The sequence below is a fragment of the Saccoglossus kowalevskii genome, chromosome 2 (genome assembly GCF_978046115.1).
Source record: "Saccoglossus kowalevskii chromosome 2, keSacKowa6.1, whole genome shotgun sequence".
Lineage (NCBI taxonomy): Eukaryota > Metazoa > Hemichordata > Enteropneusta > Harrimaniidae > Saccoglossus > Saccoglossus kowalevskii.
The window spans coordinates 38,658,159-38,676,403 of record NC_140642.1 but is presented as its reverse complement, the minus strand read 5'-3'; the positions used below and the strand labels follow the sequence as shown (position 1 = coordinate 38,676,403).

General features: G+C 36.1%; 1 protein-coding gene across 6 annotated transcripts in view; it reads left to right on the top strand.

Annotated features, from left to right (window-relative positions):
• The first annotated feature begins 2,342 nt into the window (after nucleotides 1–2,342).
• The window catches only part of LOC100375670 (uncharacterized), a 28,616-nt gene continuing 12,713 nt past the window's right edge, over nucleotides 2,343–18,245 (top strand). For 3 of the 6 annotated variants that reach the window (XM_085495391.1, XM_006815735.2, XM_085495366.1), the window contains exons 1-20: nucleotides 2,343–2,458; nucleotides 5,479–5,569; nucleotides 7,736–7,858; nucleotides 8,270–8,389; nucleotides 8,562–8,637; nucleotides 8,909–8,958; nucleotides 9,257–9,326; nucleotides 9,413–9,456; nucleotides 9,622–9,688; nucleotides 9,814–9,857; nucleotides 10,373–10,510; nucleotides 13,735–13,857; nucleotides 14,230–14,343; nucleotides 15,217–15,351; nucleotides 15,519–15,582; nucleotides 15,712–15,755; nucleotides 15,929–16,048; nucleotides 16,577–16,702; nucleotides 16,851–17,003; nucleotides 17,155–17,274. In XM_085495391.1, coding sequence (XP_085351517.1) covers nucleotides 5,509–5,569; nucleotides 7,736–7,858; nucleotides 8,270–8,389; nucleotides 8,562–8,637; nucleotides 8,909–8,958; nucleotides 9,257–9,326; nucleotides 9,413–9,456; nucleotides 9,622–9,688; nucleotides 9,814–9,857; nucleotides 10,373–10,510; nucleotides 13,735–13,857; nucleotides 14,230–14,343; nucleotides 15,217–15,351; nucleotides 15,519–15,582; nucleotides 15,712–15,755; nucleotides 15,929–16,048; nucleotides 16,577–16,702; nucleotides 16,851–17,003; nucleotides 17,155–17,274 — 1,792 coding nt within the window. In that variant the 5' untranslated portion in view covers nucleotides 2,343–2,458; nucleotides 5,479–5,508. Of the gene's footprint in view, nucleotides 2,793–5,412; nucleotides 5,570–7,735; nucleotides 7,859–8,269; nucleotides 8,390–8,561; nucleotides 8,638–8,908; nucleotides 8,959–9,256; nucleotides 9,327–9,412; nucleotides 9,457–9,621; nucleotides 9,689–9,813; nucleotides 9,858–10,372; nucleotides 10,511–13,734; nucleotides 13,858–14,229; nucleotides 14,344–15,216; nucleotides 15,352–15,518; nucleotides 15,583–15,711; nucleotides 15,756–15,928; nucleotides 16,049–16,576; nucleotides 16,703–16,850; nucleotides 17,004–17,154; nucleotides 17,275–18,245 lie in introns of all 6 variants that reach the window. The other 3 variants (XM_085495377.1, XM_085495371.1, XM_085495381.1) reach the window with 3 other exon arrangements.

The window sequence follows — 18,245 nt, the reverse complement described above, 5'->3', positions numbered from 1 at the left end:
CCCGAATAAGAGGTTTTATCTTAGTTACAGGGAGACCAGACAATAATGAATTACAGCTGTCTAAGCGAGAAGATATGAATGCATGTACCAACTTTTCAGTATCAGATTGGGATAATGATTTACGAATACGATTAATATTTCTTAGATGGGAATATCCAGATCTACAAATAGTAGAAATGTGTGTTTCCATAGATAGCTGCGAATCAAACAAGACACCTAAGTTTCTAGCACTTGACGAAGCACTAACCAATTCTTCACCAATTGCGATACTAGACAAAGGACACGAGTCTTGTGAGAATCTCCGAGACGACATGCACACAAATTCAGTTTTCGACACATTCAAAAGTAGGAAATTACAAGACATCCAATCGCTAACGTCTTGAATACATGTCTGAAGTATCACCCGGGCGCGAAGGTTTTTAATGGTGAAGTATCATAACCCTGGGTAGGATGAAGTTTTTAATAGTGAAGTATCATTAACCCCGGGTAGGGTGAGGTTTTCAATGGTGAAGTATCATTAACCTTGGGGAGGATGAGGTTTTCAATGGTGAAGTATCATAACCCTGGGTAGGATGAAGTTTTTAATAGTGAAGTATCATTAACCCCGGGTAGGGTGAGGTTTTCAATGGTGAAGTATCATTAACCTCGGGTATGATGAAGTTTTCAATGGTGAAGTATCATAACCCTGGGTAGGATGAAGTTTTTAATAGTGAAGTATCATTAACCCCGGGTAGGGTGAGGTTTTCAATAGGGAAACTATCATTAACCCTGGGTAGGGTGAGGTTTTCAATGGTGAAGTATCATTAACCCCGGGTAGGGTGAGGTTTTCAATGGTGAAGTATCATTGACCCCGGGTAGGGTGAGGTTTTCTATGGTGAAGTATCATTAACCCCGGGTAGGGTGAGGTTTTATATGGTGAAGTATCATTAACCCTGGGTGGGTGAAGTTTTCAATGGTGAAGTATCATTAACCCGGGGTAGGGTGAGGCTTTCAATAGGGAAACTATCATTAACCTCGGGTAGTTTGAGGTTTTCAATGGTTAAGTATCATTAATCCTGGGTAGGAAAAGTTTTCAATAGAGAAATATCGTTAGTTTCGAGTAGGGTGAGGTTTTCAAGTACTATTTAGAAGAATCATTGATGGAGCAACTATGCCTGAAAAAAAAAATGCTTTTCTTAAAAGACAATAGCAAAGTAGCATTGATGACGACAGCTCATGTAACAACGGGTTTATGAATCAAACATGACAATGGTGTTTGTCATAATTAAGACACTTTCATACACATGTGGCAATATTAATAAATATTTTTGAAATATGTGATGTCATCATTTGCAGATTGGTAGCGTACTTACTGTTACCCACCCACTTCATCCATTGTAACATCTCACTTTTGTGGTCTAACAAACACTATGTATTTTGTTTGCGATTCACTTCGCTAAGATTGTCCTTATTATCACTTTTGTGTGATTGCCATCTGTTTGGGGGCTGGGCCAAAATTGATCAAACTTGACAGGCAGGTTACACCTGCACTCTAGAAAGCTGGACAAATTTGAAAAAAAAGAAGTTATGTCCTACTGTTTCTATGACAATGGCCGGAAACTTCCCGCAAAATCTTTTAATCAAAATCTCGGACATATTTCATTCTCGTTTAGTCTCAGTGTGTGCCTAAGTTACTATTTTGTATGGAGTTGGAGCCAGTGTTTTCACTGGATTGAATCGCGCTTTCAGAATTAGCCTAATCGTTATTTATGCTTGGTTTTATTAGTTAAAACAGTGGTGTTAATAAACCGCTATAGAATCTCCTCTCTGTATTTGACAAGGTCACTATGAAGGTAATTTAATCAGCGATTGATAACCATGGCTTCACCAAACTTTTTTTTTTTGCTATTTGTAGATCGTTCTAAATGTGTGCTGTGCGACTTTTTTTCTCGGGACAACTGTATGTTGGCCAGACACTGATATTCTAGCTAGACTGGTGCAACAAAAAGTGCAAAAGGTGTAATTCATTCGTTTTTGCCAGTTTTAATTTGTGTCACAATTACGGCCAACGGATAGGAAGGCAAAATTCACAACCATTTATAAAAAAAAAATTTGGTTTAGAAATATCACGCTCCTGAATGTTTAACAATGATATATGGAGTGTCTATTAACTACACAGACTATATTGGTAATACATGCAATCGAATTCATTTCCAAATTCCCGTCACACGCGAGTTGTTGTTGTGGGAGTGTTCGGCTGTGTACCGTATTTCGGATAAATTAGATGCATAAACACTCTCACTAATTTACATCACAATTGTACCAGGACATGGTAGTCACGTGACCTGTGAATGTGACCTTCAACCTTGATAGATAATAATCGTAATTCCGGTAGCCGTTTAGCGAAATCACATTGCTATGGGACTTAACTGATCACTACGCTACGATTTACGTTTTATTTCATCATATCAGTTGTCAGGTAAGAAGCTTATCACGTTGTACAATTAGCAGCGAAAGGTTGACCATTGTGGCTACGATATTAGAACACAAAAAAGCGCCTACGGTTATCGACTTGTGTTATATCGTACTGCCGTGTGTTTGTGTGTGTGAATCATTAAGGTGTTGTCGTTTCACTGGTAATACAGGCAGCATACCCACCAAAGGTACAACTGATCAATTAATGACTGCTGGCACATATGTACACACCGCTTCGTTGACTGTCTGTATTGGTATGTTTCTGCGTCAATGACCGAATCGAGTAAACGGGATCAACATAGACGATCGTTAACATTACCGTAGTCAAAGTAAAACAGGTGAAAGTGACTCTTGTTTCGACGTTTTAAAGTCGATGAATTGACACATTGCTATGAAAATATCGAAACTTACAATGCGGAACGCTGCAAATTCTTGTGATAAAAACGAAAAGAATAGAAAATTGTTGTGCGAAACACATCGATTCAAACACCTCCTAGAATACTATAACCACAACAATGTCGGAAGCCATTACTTCGTTATGTGCTGTGCTGTACCATCTACCCATGCATTACTATGTAAATCTTAAAAGCGAGGGGGAAAGAAAGCGTTGCAACGCTAGACACCCACTATAACGTGAGGATTGAATTCTAAGTGCTGTCGTACTGTGAATGAGATTTAATTTAAACGACATTGTGTTACTATATCGTTTATATTGTGATAGAAAATTAACAAAGTAGATCTCTAGAATCGGAACTCATTTGTGAATATGAATATAATACGCTGACTGTCAATCCATTAGGCAACCTGGTATTCTTAAATCGTGTACTATATAATCGATCTATTCGTATCACTTATCCTAAACCCGAATATTGCGTCATCAGTGAAGATTTGCATTTAATTACATGTCTTTTGGGCGTAAACACAAATATATAAATACAATATAATGTAAGATACTGTTCGTTGACTAGACTAGACAATGGCTTGTATATTTTACTTCAATTCCTGAATGACCCGACTTGTCCGTAAAGTATCATAATAACATGTATTGCCAGTGTCTGGCTCGACTTAAAGGGAACTATTGTTTACTAAAACGTGACTAATTTCTCGTGTTTTTCGTAGCCACGTTTTCTTCTTGGATATATTCACTTTCATCAGATAATCAGATAGATGCATTAATGGCGCACGAATGGTATTCTGATTACCAAGCAAATCAAGATCCACTCGATAATCCGCGGGATCCAGACTTTTCACCCGCTATCTCGTTTATTTGTATACAATTGGTGTTAGTCACGCCATGGTGCCGTCGCTAAAAAGACGTTCACAAAAGGCGTGTCTCGACAGGAGAAAGTCTCGCACAATACGTAACTTCAACGCATTGTCTGCTTGTTGACAAACCCAGTACATACCAATATGAGGACAGGCATTTGAGGTAGACATTGGCTTATGACCTCCTTTATATATTATAATTCGATAAACTATATGGCTGCTCAATTTCTGTACAAAAAACAACAGTTCTAATAAATAAAACAAAACAAAAACATTGTAATACATCAGACATTTTGTAAGACGGACACTGTATAAGAATTATCCACAATAAAATATGAGACAAGCATGAGATGATATCAAGCTAGTAAAATAAAATGTTTACATTTTATATTATATTCCATATAACAAAATTAAATATTATTTTAAAAATAATTCGTTTAATAACATTCACTCTAAGCCAATTTATTGTGGTGTTTTTAATGGTATGCTTTCTCAGCCGTTTGCCAAGAATCACCGCTGATTCTTTTGTTTTATAAAATCTCTCAACACTTAATTATGTTACTTAATATTTTTATGTTTAAATTCAACCATATTTTGGGGTTAAAGCAAGCATTGGTGGTCAAACATACTACATGATTTTGGTGTTATTTTATTTACTACTTTGGAATATCTTTAAACAGTCACGGTTGAACATCTCCAACTAATATATAAAAGAATTCTAACATAAACGTACTTTAAAATTATCACGCATTCTGGTCTAGATATTGAATACAGTTGTAACACCCCGATAAATGAATATATTATAAACAATAATATGCAGTGTTCGATGACGCTGACACCTAGGTGAACTTAATACATGTACAAAAGAATTAAGTACGGTCACTGTGAACCTATTTTGGCATGTTGTATTTGCAATAAAAATATTATATACAGTAAACTGACTTCACCTACAATGAGTATTCATTTCAATTAATTCTGATCCCTACATAAACTCAAAACACAATATTACGCTCGAATGCTTGTTTTTATAAACCATTCGCAGTGAAATAATGCATGCAGATTGCTACAAATAAATAGTACGTTTTAGTATTCAGGTCATTTGACAATACCAAGTTGTGCTGTCTTACGTCGTAACCGACCAGCTGACATATGTATTTCAATAAATAACTCATTGCTTCAATACCAATATTTATTTATTTATTTATTTATTTATTTATTTATTTATTTATTTATTTATTTATTTATTCATTCATTCATTCATTCTTTCATTCTTTCATTCATTCATTCATTCATTCATTCATTCATTCATTCATTTAAAAAATAAATTTATTTATTTATTTTGTTTTATTTATTTATTTATTTATTTATTTATTTATTTATTTATTTATTTATTTATTTATTTATTTATTTATTTATTTATTTATTTATTTATTTATTTATTTATTTATTGTTCATTTCACATGGCGACCACAACGTACAAACTGGGCATATTGTGTGCTAGTTTCACGGCCCCAGTGACTAGATCGTAAATAGTCTGATCAGAATAGGCAGTCGATACGCTGTTTTTATGTTTCTGCCTTTAGTCTCAGACAACTAATAAATAATAATAATTAGTTGTCTGAGTTTTGGTGTACTCGCGATATTTCACACATTAATGTCGATTTCATTACACTGTTTTACAACGTTATTTAGGCGTGTAACCGAAGAGGCCACAGTAAGACGTAGTCTTTTATTCTGAGTATATGAAATATATTATAGGTTTTCTGATACATTTATAAACGAAGAATTATGATGTGGACGTTACTGATAATGACGTCACTGGTGATGTCATTGTGGGCACAGACAGGAGGTTAGTAAGTTTATTGTTTTGGGGTTGACCATTTGAACTATGTGGAGAAGGGGGTGAATTAAAAAAAAACTTGCACATAGATACAATTCTTCAGGAAATTAGTTATCAAAAATATATGTATCAACAATATTGTATGAAAGCAACAAATATTGTATGAAACAAAACAAAATTGTGTATAATCTGTCGATCATCACCCACACTCAGCCCCTCAGTAATAAATGATAAATCCTCGGCCCCGCATATTCAGCAATCACGTTCCGATACAGAGAGTACACGAATCTTCCATCACTGGCTTAGTTAACGCGTGATTTGTTATCTTAAAACCTCGAGGGATGACAAACTCAATTACGTACGTAATCAATTATAACTGGATATGCACAACATGATGACCTACATTGATAGGCCAATTATACACAGAGTGTACCAGTGTAAACCTCATAAACTCTCATATTTGAATATCATTAAAAGAAAACTTGAAATTTGAAAGAATAATACTCTCATGATATTTGTTAAAATGGATAAGTAGCTTGTACAAATTAGCTACTGATATTTCAGCTGGTACACTCTAGATTTGTGAGTTTAATGAAATATTTTTTGAATGCAGTTTTAATTTTGAAAGAAAAGCGTATTGTTATGTCCCATTATATACTAAAACTACCATAGCTAATGCATATATGGATACATATATGTTACTTCCAAATAAAAGAGCTGCACGAATACACGGTATGCAATTTATAGCTTCTCTCTTTATATTTTTTTTTTCGTTCTACACATATTCAACTTTTTAATTAATATACGTTGTCCTCTTTTTTTAACTTTCCAATCGTTGTTTCAAAAAATGAAGAAATTGATTCCATTCATAACTTAGTAAAATTAATTAGGTCACATTTTTATTTTACTCATGTATATACTAGTAACTCAAATAGTGGTAAAATAATGTTGCAAAGGCACGAGACATTTTCAGAAAGGTAAAATAAGTAAAAATGTAGTCGTTTAGATTAGAATGACTGTTTTGTTCCCGTTTGTGGTTATACATATCCTGTATAAGCCACTCTAATCGATAAATTGAGTGAGATTTGGTAGAAAGATCTAAAAATGAAACGATGAATATTTCCAGTTATGTTGGTATGACAACCATATTATAGTACGGCATGGTCTAAACTTCGAAGTCCTAATTTTGAAGTTGTAGTCATCTATATCATTTTCTCAATTTTTCACAACATAACCCCAAATCCTTTGCTGGAGAATCAAGATAGCGAATCACATACTTGTATACTGATTAATTGTGAAATAACAAAATGTAAATTGCATTCTCCTGTATTTATGAAGCTCTTTCATCTGGGAGTTATATATTGCAACATTCTACCCATAAACCAATGCTGTCAACATAAGCACTATATTAATGGCGGATATAAATATCATATCATGTCCAAATGTAACCTCTACAAAAGAGGGCACAATTATTTCTATTTTTTATAACGGTGGTTGACTTGGTGATTCGAAATTCATAAAAACTCATTTAGGTCGAGGCTGATAATCAGTTGATCTATTTTTTTTATCCGTTTGGCGTTTTGAAAGGTTTTATTGGCAAAGTGTAAGTCACAATTCGGAAACAACTCCTGCATGAAAACTGACATAGAGAGCGTACATTAGCACTCCACATTGTAATGAATATTCTTTGATTTGTGAGTAGTGATAACATATACAATCAATATGCTTTTATCTACTTATGACGTAATTCACCATGACAACCCTGGTGAACAATTTAAATGTTTCGTGAGAGAATGCTATTTTTTAAAACATTTATAATCTATATCAAAAATATATTGTTTACGAGTCACGTAACCTATACACATGTACCCAATAAGTACAATTCAGAACGTTGTCACATGACAATGTCGGAATGGGGTGGGGCTGCTATATGAATCATTTCGTGATGTGTGCACACGTATTCCAATTATCCACGCAGAAAAGATGAAGTACTGACATATGTCAAAATTTAAGACTACTCGTGGTACTTAAAAATGACACAATGCAAAGCCGCATGTTACATTCGTGATTAAGGAGAGTTCACCCTGAGTCCGTTACAATAGAAAGTGATTTGTTTTCCAGAATGTTCCTTTTTTTGATATATTTGAGTGTGCTTACACATCGATTACATTTCAGTTTCACAGTGTAGTACCAATCCATGTTTTAATGGCGGTTCCTGTGAAGACAACGTTGATGGCAGCTACACTTGCCATTGCACGGAAGGATTTGTTGGTGACAGATGTGGAACGTCCATCGAAGGTGAACCAAACCCACATACATTACACTTCATCGAATACACATACCAGAACAAAGCAATTAATTATATATTATTTTACTTGTACACGATTAATCCTTCCGCCTAAATTATTTCTCCGTTTTAAGAATGTGTCTTTTACTCGAGTCAATTTAATGTCATGTCACACGCTTATTATTTAATTTACATAAAGTATCATTATCTTTCAAACCACCAGTTAATACCGATATCATACGTTTCATTATATTGAGTTGACCTGAACGTTCTAGTCGACATCTACCATTGTACCATTATTATGCTAAAATCTCCTCTGCCTTAAATATAACACGTTTTTTTGGACAAAATTAAGTGCTTCGTAAGCGGCTGGCCACGGTGATTAATATTTTGTTATAACATAGTATTTTTTTTATATTCAGTGGCAGGCATATGTTACTCCAACAATCCGTGTCAAAATGGAGCTACCTGCTTTGGATATTATAATACATATACGTGCTATTGTACAACAGGATTTACAGGCACTCTATGTGACACTCCCAGTAAGTACCATTGTCACGTGATTGATGTATATCCATCCAACACGTGAAGATCACAATACAAGTGACAGATGTATTGGACACATTGAATGTTATTACCTCGGAATCAGATAGTGAGATTTGTATACGAGTTTCAGCGGCTCTAGACCATTATTGTTTTATTTAAATTTTTTAGCTGGAAATGTGAATTGCTTTTACGACGGCCAAGTTTACCAACACTTCGAAACACGACAAGAAGACTGTAACAAGTGGTAAGTGTGTGTTTTACACCGTAGAGGGCGTTGGGTCTTTGGCCACGTGATATTGTCTACCTTCTCGCGAAAAAGATTAAATTCAAATAAAACGGCGCGTAAGGAAATTAAACGTTACGAAAGGACAATAAACAAAAGTGCACACTTCGTACTGTATCTGATTATTCTCGGTTTTTATTTATCCTAAATTTGGTATTAAACATGAGATGTGTGTACCTTTATAAGTGTAATGTTCAATTTGTACGTAAAGATGTTCATTTGTTTATTATAGCACATGTAATTACGGGTCATGGTCGTGTACAGAGATTTCCTGTCACTCAGGTTAGGCAATTTGTATTCAAATGTTATACTTTAACATTCATAATTATTTAATTTACTTGAAGCAGAGGTGGTCGTCACCTGCGCATGCGCGGTAATTGAATTCCAAGCGACGATAACAAAGAACATTAAAAACGCAAAGGCCCATGGGTAGATGTTTGTTTGTAAACAACGACAAGCTATGGTCGTTTGCCGCATACGCAGGTGCAGGTGACGACTCCCCCGCATTTGAATATACCCGGTATCCAGAAATGTCTGCATAACAATAACGTGTTTTCTTGCAATTTCATTTGATACTTAGGCGGCTGCACCCATGACGGCGTAGCTTATTCAGACGGAGCTGAGAGACAGCTAGACTGCGGAAACTTTTGGTAAGATCATAGATATATACTCACATGTTATGAAATCGATTTGTTTTCTAATAAGTTTATCACACACTTTGTATCATTATTTTCAGTACATGTCTTAATGGTCAGTGGGGCTGCAGTGAATTGCCGTGTGGTAAGTAAAAAAAAAATGTCTTCGGAGTTTCTTTCATATCAATCCCACCTTACATTTCAATAAATTTTATATTTGAAACACTGTTTAGCATAAGTGACAACCTTTTTCACGAGACTAACCAATGAATATTAATGTAACTCGAGTAATGTTTTATTTTATACCCAGCTCCCTGCACTCACAGCTTTGTTACGTATTCACACAGTGCTACGAGGCAGCAAGACTGCAATACTTGGTAAGATATACTCTCATGTGTGATGTCGTTATCATACACGCTGATATTAATGTAATATGTAATTAACAAAATGAACTTTGACCTGATAATGCGTAGTTAAAAGTTGTTATTGTGTTTATTTTTAGTACATGTCTAAACGGCCAATGGAACTGCACTCAATTATCTTGTGGTAAGTCTGAATAAATATACAAAAATCAATAATCGCTGATCAACTTTCTAACTAACCTGTATTAACATTTAAATGATAGTTTATTAATAATTTATGCATCAGTGGGGCCACGTGCGTATAAGCAATACATACAACGTAATTTTGAATTCACAGACATAGTGTTAGTGCCCTCTAACGACATATTCAATAGTGCTTTCGTTAGCGGACGTTTTATATAAGTACGGAAAAGCATAAGTAAATAAAGAATATGTATTCCGCATGAGGGCATATCATAAGATCATTCTTTAAAATCATTGTGAAGACCATCAACAAATAGTGATATGTTTCCCATGATTAAATGTGTAAAATTATGTTGGTCAATATCTTGTATTTGGCAAATCAACCTATCATCTTACTCAATCGTTTGTTTATATTCTTTTATGGTGACGCAATTCCACGAAGTCTATAATAATCGTATCATTGCACGTAATCTATACTAACCACACGGTTTGTAATGTTTATTTTACTGCACACAGGATTATGCCCTCCGATATATCCCGGAATTTCGGGGGACTGCACATTAACCGCTTGTTTCTCTGACCAGTTTTGTTCAAATAATCAAAAATGTTGTTTCAATGGTTGCGTTGTCACTTGTTTGAATTCAGTGTCTGTAGGTGAGTAAAAAAGTCACACTTACTCGGTGATTGACACACACCTGATTTTATTGGGGGGGGACAAACTTTAAAATCGCCAGACGAAGTTAATTATTTGTTTTATATTATACAAAAACAAATCTTTCAACCGGGGTGGGGGGGGGGGTTCGAACCCCCAAAACCCACCCCTAGATCCGCCACTGCTTTAAATGTACTGTCATGAATTTGTTTTCGCGTATCTGTTGACCGACTTAATTAACTGATTATTAGCGAATTGCTGTGTTATGTCTGTCATCGTGTAGGCCTATTTGAAGTTTTGGACGGAACTTGGCTCAGTGATTTGGAACTAATTACAAGATACCGTCGCTATTCTGACATCCGTAGTTATTAATGTAGTGAACGTTTAATCAAAAGATATGACGTATTCAGTACTTAGTGTGATTGGCTTTATGATTGAAGGTTACGCCCTAGAGTCTTTTACTGCTTTGTAATTGGTTGGAGTTGTGAAAATGAATAAAGAGAGTTTGAGTTGGTCTTGACGAGCACAGCACGATAGACGCAGTAGAGAGAGAGTGCAGTCCTGGAGGGTCGGAGAGAGTCCAGGGGCGAGCCTTGAGGCGGTCCAGTCTTGGGCTAGTCTTGGGTCAGCCTTGGGAGAGTCTTGGGGATTTTTCCCCAGGGCGCCGTGTCTTATAGAGTGCTCCAAAAGATCGACTAAGACGAGAGCTGAAATGTATTTCGTTGTGTGTGTCTTATTTGACTGTAAAGTATAAGTGACATTCCCGATCCCGTACCTCAAGGGGACGAGATAGAGAGACGAGACGAGTTTCCCCCCTGACAAGTGTGGAGACCCCGTGGAAGAAGATTTACCCCTGATACGTGGTGGAGAACCCGGGCAGGTGTTTAACACACATTGACATCCTGTGAAGAGAAGTGAAATGGCGAAGGTGTGACTTTCTTGTGAACCGAACTAGCAGCGATGGCAGAGACGACTCGGAAACTGCGTTTGATGACTGACGACTTTACCCGAACAACACCGATGTACAACGCTGAAGAGATGAAGACTTCTGAACCCCTTCTGAAGGACGCGTATCGTATAGGACTGTATAATTAAGAATTGAGCGACATTAAAGACAAGAAGAAGATGAAAGAACGACCCGGACTAACGCGATGACAAGAGAAGAAGACGCTTATAGACTTTGACTTTAGCTATCTGTGTATTGCTTAGAGAACCGCTCGTTGGACACTGTAACGGACACTGTGTAACTCAAGACGTTGAACTCTTTTCCACAACCCTAACCCTATTGCTCAGTAATGTAACGTATTTCTTGTTTGCTTTTCCTATCGTTTTTTCTTACCGTTTTTTTGTGATGTCGAATTGTATGTGTGTAAGCGCCCAGATCTTTGTTTTGAACTGATATTTGGTGACGTTCGAGGTCCTTTATAACGATTTAAGCGCGCTTCAGTGGACGAGTATTTGCAACACAGTGTTTTGAGTTTTGTGATGTTTTATGGAGTTTTTAATGAGTTTATGAGTACGTATTATGATGGGGAAAGTAATGCCCCAATGAGTTTTTTTTAAGAGTTTTGAGATTTGTCGAGTACAGAGATATCGACGTTTTAAGAGTTGTTTTTGTTTATGTGTTGTTTTCCGGAATACTTCTGATGCTTTTTGAGTTGAGAGCGCCTTTGTAACGTTTTTTAATGTCTTTTTGGGATGAGAGTTTGGTGCGCTTATATACGTATTGTTTGATAACGCAAGCTTTTGTTCATGATTGACAGGATTATATGTAACTCAGTAGTTTCTATCGTTTTGCCTTTCCCGTCTTCTTGCCAGAGGAGTAATGTATTATGATAGATTTGTCTTTGCATTCTGTTTCCACGCCGTATGACTTTTGTTTAGATTAACGAATTGTGAGTTCAGTTGAAGTTTATAAGCGTATATGACAGGAGTTTGATTAATAGCTTTTTATTCATTGTTTATTAGTTACCGCTTTGCAATGCTTTAACCGAGAGACGTATCCCTGGTAATCACGTGATCATGCTGTCGACGGCCGCGATTGGCTGATCGCTTGGTTACACCGCCACGCCTTAGTTTTTTGACCTTTTGATATAGAGTTTGTAACCTTAGTAACGGAGAAAGTGAAGCGAAGGGTTACCTCAGCGAACCGTTTTGAGAAAAGTGAGTCGATTGGTAGCCTTTCCCTTGTTTTTGATTTATAACCATTTGAGACTTTATAACCATTGTATTTAGACTTTATAATCATTGTACTTAATTAGTGTGTTTTACTCTTTTTGATTTATTCCTTTTATTAGTATTGTATTTAACCCGTATGATGATGAGTGGCTGACGGTATCTTTGATTTGTGAACGTGCAATGCCGAGAGGCATATCTCAGTTTGGGTGAAGGGATGTGTCATGAATTTGTTTTCGCGTATCTGTTGACCGACTTAATTAACTGATTATTAGCGAATTGCTGTGTTATGTCTGTCATCGTGTAGGCCTATTTGAAGTTTTGGACGGAACTTGGCTCAGTGATTTGGAACTAATTACAAGATACCGTCGCTATTCTGACATCCGTAGTTATTAATGTAGTGAACGTTTAATCAAAAGATATGACGTATTCAGTACTTAGTGTGATTGGCTTTATGATTGAAGGTTACGCCCTAGAGTCTTTTACTGCTTTGTAATTGGTTAGAATTGTGAAAATGAATAAAGAGAGTTTGAGTTGGTCTTGACGAGCACAGCACGATAGACGCAGTAGAGAGAGAGTGCAGTCCTGGAGGGTCGGAGAGAGTCCAGGGGCGAGCCTTGAGGCGGTCCAGTCTTGGGCTAGTCTTGGGCCAGCCTTGGGAGAGTCTTGGGGATTTTTCCCCAGGGCGCTGTGTCTTATAGAGTGCTCCAAAAGATCGACTAAGACGAGAGCTGAAACGTATTTCGTTGTGTGTGTCTTATTTGACTGTAAAGTATAAGTGACATTCCCGATCCCGTACCTCAAGGGGTCGAGATAGAGAGACGAGACGAGTTTCCCCCCTGACAAGTGTGGAGACCCCGTGGAAGAAGATTTACCCCTGATAGTACAGTGACACACAAAGTAATAGGGACGCTGCCTCGAATGTTCAACTATTTACAAATGGTACACATTTAAACAGTTGTATTACCATTCGCATTCAGGTTTCGCAGCCATGATGCGTGTGGGTAAAAATAAATAGTAACAGTCATGTTTTTTTTATCGTAATTTGTAGGCGATTCGTGCTACCCCAACCCCTGCCATAATGGCGGTACATGCACGATAACTAGTACATCACCCGGCTACGTATGCCTCTGTGCCACTGGGTATTATGGTCAACTTTGTAATATCGGCACAGGTAAGTGAATACATTGTCGGGTAAGATATATTTTCTTATCGTCAGAACGTCCCCTCTCGTCAACCATCAACAATAACACTTTCAAATAAAGTGGTCTAAATATTAAACTTCAATAATTTGTTCTTTTATGTTTTTATTATAAACAATGGTCTTTATTTACACTTGACCAACGCCATGAAAAGATAAATACCGATAAATCACGTTGGTTATCGATTATTGCTGTTTTTATACTACAATTAGGGATTCGATGATTATTCTGGTGTTTCATTTGTGACCATCACTCATTCTGCTTCATTAGAAGCACGTATATATATATGCAATTTTGATTAAATCGTTGTTATAACAATGTGTAATATTTCTTGTTGATCGTAGGACCAACGCAGTGTGCATACAACCCGTGTATAAACGGTGGGACTTGCTCAATGGTCAATAACGTCATGACATGTACATGTCTATCTGGATATTATGGAGATGTTTGTGAAATAGGTGATGCACGCTTTTAATCAAATAGTCACATATTCATGACATCCAAACATTTCCACGACCTCAGTGCACCCGTTCTTACCCCTTTGTATCTCAGACACACCTTCCTCCCCAATCAAGTTCAAACTTCACGCTTACATCAAGCATTTCATCGGACATATATATGTGCGTTTGTGCCCGACTGGAAGTCATTTTAAGACTAAAAATGTACCGAAATCACACATTTGCATCAGACATCATGTCAGGCATATTTATATGAAGATTTATGTCATGTTTTTGACCCCGGGGGTCACCCTATATTAAAACCTTATACCATGTGCGTCCTTGCTAAAAAAAACAATAATAGGCCCCTAGGGCTGGCAGCACATTGGCAAACCATACCCCCTATTGCGGACGCACTATAAATTTAGTACCCCATAGAGCAGACATATTGAAGAGAAAAACACCCCCTATTTCAGACATTGAGAACATCCTACCCCCTATTGTGAGCATTCTCTGCCGTTTTTTTGCACAAAGGTGGAGTGTGATCAACTCAAACAAGTTACTCTGTATGCAACTCCTGTTGGTGTCATTCGTTGTTTTATGAAGAAAGATGAGACTATTGACATGTCTAACAGTCTATAGAGTAACCCCAGGTTTTTAACACCTCTTTCTAAATGGCTGCAACTAACTCCAGTTTGTATTCTGAAATCAATCTGTTTTAAATAAGACCCTGGTTCGCTTAATTTTTAAAATATTATTTTGATATTATTACTAAATAATAAAGAAACGAATATATTGTACACACAGTTAAAGGGAGGAATCACACAACTGACTGTGTCATTACGTATACACTTATAGTGCTTACACCATATTTATTTTCTTAATACTTGACAGTTCAAGACCCGTGTGACAGTATGCCGTGTCTCAATGGCGGCACATGCTTCCAGGCTGGTAACGGCTTGTCGGCTTATGTATGTTTATGTGCGTCTGGGTATACGGGCACTAACTGTGAAGGGAGCAATGGTAGAGGTAAGAGAGAACCACAAATCACGTCGGTATTGTTACGGTGCCGCACAACATTTACTTTTGAGATTTGTGTATATATTATTGTATTCCCGCTAAGTAGATATCAGTCATGAGTTCAACCCAAATTAACATATGTTTTACTAGCGTTATTGTGCATTTCGTATTTTTAGAATGTTACTATGGAAGTACACGATACAACGAATTTGCAACAAGACAAGAAGACTGTAATGTCTGGTAAGAATCAACACATGCACTTGTTATAATGTATACTATCAAATCAGTTCCGGGTCACGGTTGATGGAGTATTTGGGCCATGACGTAATATCAAGTATTGACTTGTCTATGGTATTTGTATCCTTTCAGCGAATGTCTTAATGGCGGTTGGTCATGTACAACAAATCCTTGCAGTGAGTAGATCTGAATATTCAATTTCGCGTACACTACGTAGAATACATATTAGAAAACACAAGTTTATTTTTGTTATGTGCACACTATGTTTCTACTAACTAACATGAATGTTGGCACTATCTGTTACACCGGTGCCATCACCTTAAATTCACATTGTATTCACTTGACCCAGGTACTAATCCATGTGATTCCGAACCATGCCAGCACGACGGTACGTGCCTACACGCTAATACACAATATATGTGCCAGTGCACTGATGGTTATACTGGATTTAATTGCGAAACTCTACTTGGTAAGCACGATAGCGTTCCTATATATTCTATTGTATTCCTTCACAAGTTGAATAATCACATTCAACGAATAATGTGTATTTATACCTTGCACTAAAGCAATTCCACACGACTATTAGAAATAACATACCAAACCGTGGATCTAAAAACTCGCAACACACAATGAACGACTGGCAATAATCGGCAAAATAATCAATAAGAGCAAAATAAAACAACTGACAAGTAGATATTGAGTGTTCTAAAAAGAAAAAGCACATCCTGCCACATCTGTGCCACCCGCCACATATTATTCTAATTCATTATCAAATAGTTTGAGTACAAAACAATATTCTATGTAATATAAATATTGTTGAATATTTTTCATGTTGCGTGAATAATTAATATAGTTATATATGAATATATAAATACATATGTCTAAACACATCTAAATATTTTTATATTTACCACGACATATTCAGCACCGCATAATGATTCAGTAATACTTTCTGCTATTGATTAATTTTCCACGTGATTTCACGTCATTTATTCAGGTGGAAGCTGTGATTATACTGGCGCGTGTCACAACGGTGCCACGTGCACACTGACACAGGGAGGCATGTTTCACTGTAATTGTGCATATGGATTCAGTGGACAATACTGCGAAATTGATATATCACGTAAGAATATTTTGTTAATTTGTACGAGAATAAAAGCGACGAATTATTACAAGTTAAAGATGTTGAAGACAGTGGTTTTGTTTATGTATAAACTAACTTTGGTTATATATGTTAAATTATATCATTATATCTTACCTAATGGTTTCAGAAACCCATCAAGGAATGTGTCCATCGGTTGCTGAGCCTTTGGATGGAACAGTCGGCCACGACTGTGCCACTATGTGTATCGGTGATTACCAATGCGAGCCAAATGAGAAATGTTGTATTTCATTCAATTGTGGTATGCAATGCACACAAGTTGGTAAGTTAAATGTCATCAAAAACTTAACTTAATCGTTTCTATATTACACAACTCAATGTTTCGAATATAACCCGAATTAGCAAGCAGAAGGTTAATTAGTTCTCAAGTTATTCAATGATAGAAGCAATCTGTTGTCTGCATCCTATTTCAGATGATGCGTGTTCAATTGGACTCACTTGTATGAATGGCGGGACGTGTCAACCAATTGGTTATACATTCACCTGTACATGCCCAGATGGATACACAGGAGTATATTGTGAAATTGCAACAGGTATACAGTTTAAGTAATTACGCTAGATCTTTTACACACCAATATTGTTAATGCTACATATACTTTTATGTTTTGTTTTGTTATGATTTATACGTGTCACAGTTATTGTAACAATGGCATATGCAACTATTACAATTACTGTTGTTGATTATAACACTGTGTTTTATGATTGTAGACTGGAACAATAAGTATCACAAAGTAACAACAGAAAGATTATTGTTTTCAACAACCATTGTTAATGCAATTTATCCTGAATTTGACTTATTATTTATTAGTGTAATAATCTAAGATAGTCTTGTTAATCTTAATTATAACAATAGTTTGATTGTAACAATATTATAAGACTTGATTATGAAAATGACATGGTATTCTTAAATGTAACAATGGTATATGAAATTTTGATTGTAACAATGGTATATGAGATTCTTGATTGTAACAATGGTATATGGGATTCTTGATTGTAACAATGGTATATGGGATTCTTGATTGCAACAATCGTATATGAGATTCTTGATGGTAACAATGGTATATGGGATTTTTGATTGTAACAATCGTATATGGTATTCTTGATTGTAACAATGGTATATGAGATTCTTGATTGTAACAATGGTATATGGGATTCTTGATTGTAACAATCGTATATGGGATTCTTGATTGTAACAATCGTATATGGGATTCTTGATTGCAACAATCGTATATGAGATTCGTGATTGTAACAATCGTATATGGGATTCTTGATTGTAACAATCGTATATGGGATTCTTGATTGTAACAATGGTATATGGGATTCTTGATTGTAACAATCATATATGGGATTCTTGATTGTAACATTCGTATATGGGATTCTTGATTGTAACAATCGTATATGGGATTCTTGATTGTAACAATGGTATATGGTATTCTTGATTGTAACAATTGTATATGGGATTCTTAATTGTAACAATGGTATATGAGATTCTTGATAGTAACAA